The 12,207-nt window shown below is 40.8% G+C and overlaps 1 protein-coding gene across 2 annotated transcripts in view; it reads right to left on the reverse strand.

Moving 5' to 3' along the window:
- The window catches only part of zswim5 (zinc finger, SWIM-type containing 5), a 216,825-nt gene that overhangs the window by 71,992 nt on the left and 132,626 nt on the right, over window positions 1-12,207 (reverse strand). For both annotated transcript variants that reach the window (XM_055641632.1, XM_055641633.1), the window contains one exon: window positions 5,065-5,421. In XM_055641632.1, coding sequence (XP_055497607.1) covers window positions 5,065-5,421 — 357 coding nt within the window. The remainder of the gene's footprint in view (window positions 1-5,064; window positions 5,422-12,207) is intronic.

Raw genomic sequence — 12,207 nt, forward strand, 5'->3', positions numbered from 1 at the left:
GTAAATAATTACTTGCCCTCAATTTTACTTCAGAAACACTAATGGGCAGTCCCCAGGCCCACAGACAAGAGATTTGTTTGCAGCTGAATGCACATCATATGTGTTAAGTGGTAGATTCTCAATTACTAAAAGGTGTCACTGGCACAGTTACACATAAATGGCCATGTTGCCTACTTCCAGCATGTTCGATCAGCTACAAGATAAATGTGGAAGCAAAGATGAGCAGAAAATCCAATTTGTATTAATTCTTAATGCAGTGTATGGTTTTAAAATGTCTTAAGGTATTGTGCACTATACTGATTTAATAGGAAGAGTTAGACAAAAACTGTATGAACTGTTTAAATCTACCTATTCTATTTTAAAAAGCCATTGTGACTTTACAACTGTTGATTGTAATTAACCTTTGCAATTTGCAGGAATACTAACTGTGTTGTGCCCCACCCTAACAAATGCTTATAATAATATATTCAAGCATTACTGTCTGCAGTGATCACAAAATCTCTCTCGCACATGCATGCACTCCACCGATTTAAATATCAAGAGGGAATTGATGCAAAGTACATGAGAACTATCCAACGTTACAAGTTTAGTTTACTCTAAAGACGTTTGGAGTAGCTAATGCAGTTCCTTTATTTAAGGTAGAGTAAATCCAGGGCATTATGGGCCAATGAGCCTCACGTCAGTAGGAAGCTATTGGAGAGGATTCTTTGGGGTACGATCTGCTCCCATTTGGAAGGGAATGGGTTAATTAGGGACAGTCAGCATGGCTTTGTACGTGGCAAGTTACTCGATCGAGTTTTTTGTGGAGGTGACAAAGGAGAAGAACTTAGGGGCGGTGGATGGTGTCTATATAGATATTAGTCAGGCATTTGATAAATATCCCCAATGTAGGCTGATCAAGATGATTAAGATGCATAGGATATCAGTGACTTGGTCACATGGATTCAGAACAGGCTTACTGATAGATTATATCAGTATATACTGATAGAGATATATACTCTAACAGTATCGAGACCCTTCTTTGGACTTCTTCAGTCTGTAGAAGCGTCTCAACCCGAAACGTCACCCATTTCTTCTCTCCAGAGATGCTGCCTAACCCACTGAGATACTCCAGCATTTTGTGTCTATCTTCATTGTTTTTTTTAACCTGATCAGATTGCACACAAAACTGCCAAATTAATTTTGACAGAAAACCAGTGAATTATATGTAACAATGTGGAAGCAAACAAACCTTTGTTATTTGGATTTTGGGCCTGATTTTCTTCTTTGAGACAAGAAAATAATTTTGATACAATATTGTTTTGGCCCGAGTTCTTTTACACAAAAAGTCTTTTTTTATTCAAGGGAAGAAAAAATGTCTAGGAAGGAACTGCGGATGCTGGTTTAAATCGAAGATAGACACAAAATGCTGGAGTAACTCAGACTGAAGAAAGGTCTCGACCCGAAACGTCACCCATTCCTTCTCTCTGGAGATGCTGTCTGTCCCGCTGCGTTACTCCAGCATTCTGTGTTTACCTTCGAAGGAAAATGTCATCAGGTACAGAAAGGAGAAATGTCTGAAACTGTCCAGATCCATGACTTGGGTTAATGAAAAGGACTGCTCATTAACCTGAGACGTGTGTTCAACCCTGGCTCTAGGTCTAGGATTGATAACACACTTCCTTATTTTGCAATCCTCACCTTTGCAAATGTAAAATCACTCTGTAAAATGGAACACTTATGAAACAGACGATTCTCATCACAACAGACTTTAGCACCTCTCTTTCACTCCCTTCGCCTACATGATACCCGGAACTGGTATGCAAGATGTCAAAAAGCATCAGCTACTCCTACAGATTTGCTAATGATTTCTGACACCTATAATGGCAAATATATGAAGCTACATAGCACAATCTAATATGATCACCTCTTTATTAGCCGCGGTGTCATCCCACACTATCGGGCTCCCCACCCCCATCGCATGCTCACGAAATCCATTCATCCTCAGTGGATGGCCACCAAGGCAAGCAAAGCCAACAGTAGGAGACAGTTGTGCTGCAGAAATCAGACAGCACCTTCTTACAACAGCTAGGAGGCTCACCGCAGAATGCTACATCAAAACAATGCCTGATCAAATCAAGAAATAAATTGTAACCAAGTGTGCAGATCTTACTATACATTATACCGACAAGGTAAAAATGATTGTCGCTGCCGAGAAACATTAAAATCAACCTAACTTTCACTGAATGTAAGATAGACACAAAATGCCGGAGTAACTCAGCGGGACAGGCAGCATCTCTGGAGAGAAGGAATGGGTGATGTTTCGGGTCAAGACCCTTCTTCAGACTGAAAATCATGGGCAAGGGAAACGAGAGATATAGACGATGATGTAGAGAGATATAGAACAAATGAATGAAAGATAAGCAAAAAAAGTAACAATGATAAAAGAAACAGCCCATCGTTGGCTGTTTGCTAGGTGAGAACGATAAGCTGATGTGACTTGTGTGGGGGAGGGACGGAGAGAGAGGGAATGCAGGGCTTACTGGAGGTATCAATGAATGTATCTGTAACATGCAAACAAGCTAATATTCCATTTGTCTAAAAGCCTGATTAGTTTGTTTGACAGACTAGAATTTGGGAGTTTTCCCTTGTAGATTTTAAAGCTTATACCAGAAGATCAAAACTGTCACCTCACAGAAGATGATCATGACGTTACTTTTGAACAGGGGAGTGTTATAGTAAAGATTCAAGAGTGTTAAATTGGCATATGTACACACAAAGGAACAATGAAATTGTTACTTGCGGCAGCCTTATGGGCCTGTCCCACTTAGGCGATTTTTTCGGTGACTGTCATGGCCGTAACAGGTCGTCGAAAAAACGGCGATTGGACCACCATACGACAATGTCTACGACAATCTACCACCTAGTCAACGTCAAGCTACGGCAAGCTACCGACAACCGGCGACCCATTAGGACGTCCACCTACGACCACACCTACAACAACCTACGTCCACCCACGACAAGGTGAGGCAATTGAGTCGCCGGTACCTGTCACCGGTTGACGTAGGTAGTTGCCAATGGAATTCACCAAAGTCAGCACCGGTGACAACCTACGTCATCCTGGCGACAAGCTACGACAGCACCTACGGCAGGAAAAGACACGCTATGATCATTGTCGTCAAGCCAACTGTCACCAACTGTCGCTGAAAAGTTTTGAACATTTCAAAATCCAGCGGCGACCAGAAAAACGCTACAACTCATTGGGTGACTTGAGGTGACTACTCACGACCGTACAGGTGTCACCCTACAGCCTAGTCACCTGTAGTCGCCTAAAAAATTGTCTAAGTGGGACAGGGGCATTACAGGCCTGTAAACATATGGTAACAATTTAACTACCAGGTTTATAATGTATTTAATGCAGACTTTACTGGTGTGAAATAATTTTCCTCTAGAAATATACTAAATCTCATTCCAATAACGGTATTAAGTATAATGTTTCAAGCTCATTATTTCCCCATAGTTAGTTGTCCTTCCATTTTGGGTCACTGTGCTTGGAATGAGTATATAAACTGCTCGACTATCTATCTAACAGTACAAATTAAACCTGCAGGTAGAAGGGATGGGCAAGTCACCTACTATTTTACTTCTATCTTCTGGGTCGATGTCATGACTAGGTTTATCTTAACAGTGATAGTAAACGTCTTCAGTGACACAGCTTGCAAGCAACCTCAATCACAACTCCACGGCATCAAAGAGCTCATGTCTTTCAGGACACCTCTGCAAGACTGGCCAAATCAAATTTTAGTTTATTTAGCTTAGTTCAGAGACAGCGTGGAAACAAGCCCTTCGGCCCACCGTGTCCACAGCGACCAGCGAGCCCCGGACATTAACTCTACCCTACACACACTAGGGACAATTTTACATTGATACCAAGCCAATTAACCTGCCAACCTGTACGTCTTTGAGGTGTGGGAGGAAACTGATGATATTGGAGAAAACCCATGCAATTCACGGGGAGAACGTAGAAACTCTGCACAGACAAGCACCCATAGTCGGGCTCTCTGGAGCTACGCCACCCTGCTACCCTTCATACTTTCATCTCTGCAAAAGCAACATTTACCTCAGACCTTCAACTCTCTGAAAAACAACCGCAAGAGCAGAGAAAATTGATGCCATTACTATTTCTCCATCTTAAATGAGCAGTATGCACCAGGTTACATGATTGTTAAATGCGTGCCCATATAGATATAAGGAAAATTTAATGTCAACTTTAAACACAAGTAAGGGAGATTAATTCAACTTTGATGTTTACATCTATTTTGGAACTATTCTACCTTAGTAAAAAAATATTAACTGAAAAAGGCATAGTATAGATTAAGATGCAAATGATGTGCCACTGCTTTGTGCATTCAAAACTGTACTGGTTAAACAATGGCACCACTATTGGACTATTGATCATGATCCTAGTTGCAGCTAGGTTTTAGCACGCTGGAACTATTCCTGCCATGTGCAATTTGCATTCTATAGCAAGCTAACATTGGTATAATTGCAGTTGTCATTGGCTTTGTGCTGCTTGTCAAATCCCAGCCAACAGAATAATGAAATTGGCACTTCTCAAGGTACCAGGTGACAAGTGCTTGTGGAACTGTACCCCAGCAAGGAATCAATACCTTGCAGAGGAATTAAAATTGTCAAACATCTAAAATACATTGCATTGCGTTTATACTTTCCAATAATTGTAAACATGAATGAATTAAATTGTACCAACTCAAAACATGTTATAATTGGACATAATAAAGTAATGCTTCTTAAAAATGAATTGGACATTATAGTAAGTGCAACTTTAATAGAAATGTATTTCCAAATATATTATTTTCTTCTTCAGAAATTCAAATTAATTTCTTTTAATTTTCATTATGTCTTGCACATATTTTGTGTGCATCAGCAAATTACTTCGACATGATCACATGAAGTATTAAGAATGGAATTGTGATCCCGCATATGGTACCAAGTGCAGACATCAACACATTAAAATACAACAAAGTTCATTAACGGGGGAGGGGAAAGGACCCTTACAATAGTTACCATGAACTTGGTTGATCTCCGAATTGGATGAAAGGATTTCATCAGCCAATTTCTGTGCTGTGGGAAGTACTTCTGTGTGATGGGCAGTGATCAAATACTGTATAAATTTCTGGAGCTGGTCTCTGTTCATTTGGAAAAGTGTCTCAGAGATGGGAAGACGCAGTTTGACTTGTTCCGCTTTCCGGATTCTGTACAGAGAAAGTGCCACTACATGGGCGCAGTAAAAAATGTCTTTGTTGCCACAGCCACACGTCACGGAGGTGATCTTGCAGCGGTCAAAACTGATGGCCACTCTGTAGATCATTTCAGGTTCCGACTGGGTGCCTGGTTCGGTTACAGTTCCACTCAGATGAAACCCTGCCAGGAAGAGAAAAGAAAAGTGTATTGATTAACACCAGGGGCAATATTCAAATTAAATTCTCTCTTTAACTAACTACCAATGACAAAACCGTGCACTGCTATAACTCATTCCCCATCATACAACTGGGTCTCGCCAGCCATCAGTTTGTTTTGTTATCCACCTGGGACCCATCTTTTATGAACGGGTTTTAATGAATGTGCTGGGTTGTTATTTATCTTAATGTCCAGATCTTTACTTTAGCTGCCCTAACTGAAAAGTTGGACTCAATTCCCTTGGGCTTAATTAAGTTTTAGTTTAAGGATTAACTGACAAGGCAGTTGACAGTCTCCTTCTAAATCTTTCCAGTTCCTTTCTTCAAAATAGACTTGTGGTATCTGTTGGTCTCTTTTACAAGAGCATAATTGCCAAGGAAGTTTCATTTACTTGCAATCACCATCTATCTTTGTCTTTCAACTCTGACGCTGCATCATCAATTTCTGACCATTGCACATTCACAAGGTATCTCACCAGGGGAATTCAAATGAGCATTTCTCTTTGGACTCTGGACCCCAAAACTCTTCTTCCCCTTTTTTTAAAATAGAGTACTTCGGTTTGCTCTTTACGCAGCAACCTGCACAACACAATTATTCTGATGTAAGAAAAAAATAACTAAATGCAGAAACTCTGCTCTTAGTACTCAAGGCACAACAGGAAAATATCCCATGCCCACTCTGATGGAATAACACTTGTGCTCAGTTTTGGCTGCAAAGGTTTAGCTGTGGCAGAGTTCTGTGGCTCAACCAAAGCAAGAACACAATGGACAGCTGGGCCTTGCAATGGGGAACTGGGGATGTGCGGAACAAGCGAGAGAAAGAGAATTGAAGGTAGGGATGGCACGGGATGTTGATCGGCAATTGTGCTAAAATGGGCTCAACACTGAACAGATGCACTCTTGCTCTCCTGCCTCCAGGAGAACACATGCATTTAATACAGACAATAACAGGAACAAAAGCAGTAGTAAGCCCCTGCATTTATATACACAAGATGCTGACATTAATTTTAGTTCTTTCAAACATGTATGCAAAAAAAATAATGCAATCTAGTGTAGAACAAAATATTGATCCCTGTAAACTGGGGATCTGTGCCTATTTTTGTGGCTATTACACTGACACGAGCAGATGCAATTCTTTCTCTTGAATCCTCTTATGCTTCCAAGCCTTAATCCCACTTCCAAAAAGGGACTATTATTTTCTCACCGGCAAGGATATTTTTCTTCCCTTTATTGATAAAGAGGACGTGCGCATTGTACAAGTGTGAATCACTCCAATTTATCTGGAATCTTTGTGCAAATTTTATGCTGAGATCTGTGTTTCATTCAGGTGCAGGTATGCCCATAAGAAGCAATTTCCTTTGGAGATGGACACAAAGTTCTGGAGCAACTCAGCGGGTCAGGCAGCATCTCTGGAGAAAATGAATAATGACGTTTCGGGTCGGAACCCTTCTTCAGACTGAAAATAGAGGGTGGGAAGAGCCTGAAGAAGGTTTCTGACTCAGGACGTCACTTTTCTCCTGAGATGCAGCCTACCCCACTGAGTTACTCCAGCACTTTGTGTCTATCTTTGATATAACTCAGCATCTGCAGTTCCTTCCCTGCACAATTTCCTAGTGGCAGCTACAGCACAGCCTTGCATTAACATATTGCCCCTTCAGAACCAAGGCGTTATCTGGTTGGACTTCTTACAGGATCTATAAGGACAGGTTGAATCTCCACAGATCTCCCAGCTCTTGACTGGTAAATCTATTTACTGAACCTGTGCCAGGTTCATTTGGTGCAAGTACAGCCATTCCATTGAACTCAAATGCAAAAACCAAATGACTGCTAGGAGGAAAGAGAACAAAGGTTTTTTATTTGATTTAACTAAGTTAGCTTAAATGCTTTAATTGCATTGTGTGTGCATTCACTGTTTTTGCTTGTTTCTTTCTCAGTAACTAACTTTCTTAACATTATTTTTCAATTTTGACAGGACCTGCATAAAAGACATTTAGAAGTCTGACAGCAAACGAGCTCAGGGCAAAGCTTTACCATTGTCATAAGTCATACACAATGGAATCAGGCCCTTTGGTTCACAGTCGACGTCGACCAAGTATCTATTTACACTAATCCTTTACTAATCCCATTTTATTCTCCCTCGCACAGATTCTACTAGTCAAGTACACAATGGGGCCATTTACAATGGCCAATTAACTTACTGACCCACACATCTTGAGGACGTGGGAAGAAGCTAGAATACCCAGAGAAAACCCCAATGAAACAAGTCACGGGCAGAGCATACAAATTCTACACATTCAGCACCAGAGGTCAGGGTTGAAGCCAAGATATAGGAGCAGTGAGGCAGCCTTTTTACTAGCAGTGGCACTGTGGTGTCTCTTGCTGTCAATGTCATGCTCCTCACTGCACCCCTTCACATGCACTGGGGGGGGGGAAACCTTTGCCGGCAGCACCTCCCCGACGTTGAGGGAACCAGGTTCCCAGTGGAAGTGGAAGACTGGTTCCCACTTGAAGAAACAGCATGAGCCAGGGCACAAGGTGAACCCAATGAACACATATCTGCCCTACATGCCGTGACCGAATGTGAAGTTATTACATTTTCATAATCACACTCATTCATGAAGGCTTTAGCCAGATTTGAATATTGTTCTGATGTACAGATTGTTCAGATGTACAGATGCACATTAGCCTTTCTCTTTATTATTAAAATAACACATTAAATCGGGCCATTGAGGTAAACGGACAAACTTCCAGCAAATTTCCAATTTCAGTCAAAGTGGACGTTTTACTTCAGATAATTCATTGCGCATCCTGGTTCCCTGAGAAGGGAGCATTGGTTTGCTGTAACTGAATGCCCTGCTTGACTACTTCAATAGAAGTTCAGAATGGAAAAATGTTGGTGTGGTACAATGATGTCAGACTGGATACTTTATTTCACTACCAACGACAATTTGACATAGGATACAGACGCAGTGATCGATAAAATGCCAAATGGTGGGCAATATTACAAAATGTTATTGCCAACTGATACTGCAGATGCTGAAAACCTTCAATAAATACAGCAAACCCGAGAAACACTCAGCAGTCTAGAAGTACGATCTGTTGAAAGATAAGTGTTAACATTTCAGCTCAAAGTTTGTTCTTCGAACCGAAATGTTACCTTCATTTCGGTTTCATTTGCATACACTAGTGTTGTCTTAAAGTTGGGGACATTGGCTTTGGGATGAAGATGATGTAGGTTGTAATGTGTAAGAAGGAACTGCAGATGCTGGTTTAAACCGAAGATCGACACAACTCAGCGGGCCAGACAGCATCTCTGGAGAAAAGGAATAGATGACCAAAATGTCACCCATTCCTTTTCACCAGGCGATGCTATCTGATCCGCTGAGTTACTCCAGCTTTTAGTGTCTATCTTTGATGTAGGTTGGACAGTCCCCTTTTGTCCTGTAGCTCAGTGCCACTCTAGCAGAAAGCTTGGCAAGATGGAGCATTGCAGTGTGAAAAGATTGAAGAGCACTGGTCTGCATGAAGTTGTCCTTGCGTAGGGCCCACTGGTTGTGATCATGACTTGCGTTGCCATTATGCAGCAAACACAAGATAGAAATGAGTATTTGCAGAGCAACCAAATTGGAGAATGTTTCTCAGTCCCCCCTCATCGATGAAGCCATGATCTTTAGTGAGTTGAAGAAAGATCATGTATAGTAGTTGATATTACTCTCTCCATTTCCCTTGGAGGGTGAAGCTATGTTCACAGTGTCTTTCGATGGACACAATCCACATTCCAATATGAGGAGCAGCTCTTTATCCATCGGGATGGATTATTTGTGGAGGTTCCTGACAATGACTTTCCCTGTGGTAAACATCAGGGACAACGCTCCACTTCTGAAAATAGTCACAATTATAGCATCTGTGATGTCCTCTTGAGGTTGTGAATTTGTGACTGAAGTCTCTAACCTCCAAAGTTTTAGACCTCCAGCGAGAAGATCATCTGTTCCCAAAGGGTTGTTGTTTTTCAGTTGAAATACTCAGGTCGAGCACAGTCACGGCAGAGGAATTTTTTAACGCACCCCTTCCAGCCCGTACTGACTGGTTCTCAACCTCAAAAAGGGCACCTCCAATTTTTGTTGTTGGAGGGGAGGTCCATTGGGTGTTTGGCTCATATTGAGTTCCATTTTAACCTTGAAAGTGCCGAAGAATCAGCACAGGTCATGGTTATCAGAAAGCTGTGGACCTCTTTTACACTTTACTTATTCTTCAGGTTATGAGTTTTCTATTGGATTTTGGCCTGCAAGTGCATGTAGAACAGTTTATTTTCGCTCATGGCATGGTGTAATTGGCAATCCAAGAGCATTTTGCATCTGCGATTAATTAGCTGCTGAATCCCTTCATCCCTTACCAGACCAGTCCTTGTGATGCGGAAATCTGGAGTTATTGTTCACGGGTGCCAATTATGTTGGGCATCAGGGCATCCCAAGTTCTGTGGACACTCTATGGCTTCTGTGGGATTGGGGTCATCACTATTTGTTGCTTGAGAATAGTACATTTGGAAGTTCCTTGAGACCTTCAACTTTGTTAGGTATGACCGGAATCGAGGGCAGGAATGGGGCCAGGAGCAGGGGTAAGTGTATGGCAAGAGTTGGGGGAAAGACCATCTTGGTGAAATTTAATTGACTCTTAATTGCCATCTGAAATGGCCTACCAATCATTTGGTGAGGAAGTAATTGGGGGTGGGCAGTAAATGCTGGCTATGTCATGAACAAATAAGTGAAAGCACAAGAAATATTAACTTGTCTATTAAATGACGATGTAAAGAATGTTGAGACTGTAGCTTGTAAATTAGAAACATAGAAATTATGTTTGATTCTCAGCAAATGGGATGCAAGAATTACCATGATGTTCAGTTTGATATTTTTGGTACCAATCACATCATATCGAATCTTGCTGTCATGTTATAAAGGTGGCAGGCAAGATTATTAATCCATTTCTTGTTAATTTTCATGTTTAAAGTTCTCTGAAGCAGGTTTTTTTTCTTCTGTTGTAGTTTGATCTTAAGTTAATTCATTATTTTTTCTCTGCTGTACAGAAGATATAAACAAAGTGAGCAATTCGTCATTGATATTGAAGGAGAACACTACATTTTCCCTGTGCTATTTGGAGGATTTCTGCATGAACAACAAACATGGAAATCTGTAAGCAATTAACTGCTGTGCACTGCTTCAAAAAAAATGACCATGTGCACAACAGGCATCCAATAATACTCTTGGCATAAAATTCAGGTGGCAGGTACAAAAGAAAATACATTTTGCGATTCTTTGGAATGAGAAAGATTCTGGTTTATTTGATAAATAAAACAGAAATCGTCAGACTACATTAATCCACATTCAGCAAAATATCGTCAAAAGCTGAAAAACACACGTCATTGTGTAAAATTCTGAGATGTCAATAACAATTTAACAGGCCAAAGAATTGAAGGAGCAATTCTATCAACAACATAACAGTTTTACTAAGACTTTTATATATTTTGTTAATTACGAAGATTAACATATATGGGGCAAAAAATGGTCCTATTGTTCTTTGCAAGAATCGGGTAATACATTAATTGCTCTGCTGCTCTCTATTAAAACAATTGGCTACATCAGGATTACCACAGTGCTTCACAGAGCAATGACAAATCTAGTAAGGGACTATTACTTAAATGGAAAGAAAATATATATGCAAAATGAAAGAGGTGGTGGAGGGAAAGGTTGCGCTTAGCTAATATTACTGTTGCAATAATGTTGGATGACAAATAAAGGAAAGTTTCATGATGATAACAGGTATTAAAGAATTAATATTGTGCTGCACTAATGAGATGACTCTGCCGCTTTATAAATTACGCGTGAAGCCATACTTGGAATACGTGCGGCTTTGGTTGCTGCAATACAGAAACATGTGGTGGCTTTTCAAGAGAAGAGAAGTGGTAGCTTTTAAAGAGATAGAGAAGAGAGCAACCAGAAAGACTGAGTGAGGGTATGGATGGATAATGCACGCTTCTGTTTAAGAGAATTGCAAGGTTTGAAATTCATTAACACATCTCTAAACATGATGTGAAAATAACCCAACTCACTGTGAAATAATTTTGAATGCATTTCCTGCTGTTTTACCGACTGGCAAACTCTGTGTCTTGCATTGTAGATTTTTGTCTTCTCAGCACCTATCTTCAAATATAAAACTCTTCCCTAATGCCACTAAATGTCACATACAAAGATCATCTTCAGCCCGTGACACCTGTAGGAGCAAATGGAAAGGCCAAGTGGAGGTTGGAAGTTACGGGCGATTTATTAAAACTGGTGCGCACCAGGAGACCGGCCAAAGCTGATCTCTAGAGTGCGACTTTGGTACAGCTTTTACATTCTCAGCTGACAAGATTACACGGAAACAGTAAAACTATTACAGAATGGATGTTACAGAAAGACATTAGATAACAAAGTAGGTCTTGATGGCAGAATAAAATCGTGGATTGGATTGGAAACTAAATATTCCAGGATTTCGTTGCTTCAGGTGTGATAGAATTGGAGGGGCAAGAGGTGGAGGTGTTGCATTGCTTGTCAGGGAAGATATTACAGCAGTGGTTTGGCAGGATAGATTAGAGGGCTCGTCTAGGGAGGCTATTTGGGTGGAACTGAGAAATGGGAAAGGTGTAGCAACACTTATAGAGGTGTATTATAGACCGCCTAATGGGGAGCGAGAATTGGAAGAGCAAATATGTAAGGAG

The sequence above is a fragment of the Leucoraja erinacea genome, chromosome 10 (genome assembly GCF_028641065.1).
Source record: "Leucoraja erinacea ecotype New England chromosome 10, Leri_hhj_1, whole genome shotgun sequence".
In the NCBI taxonomy this organism is placed as follows: Eukaryota; Metazoa; Chordata; class Chondrichthyes; order Rajiformes; family Rajidae; genus Leucoraja; species Leucoraja erinaceus.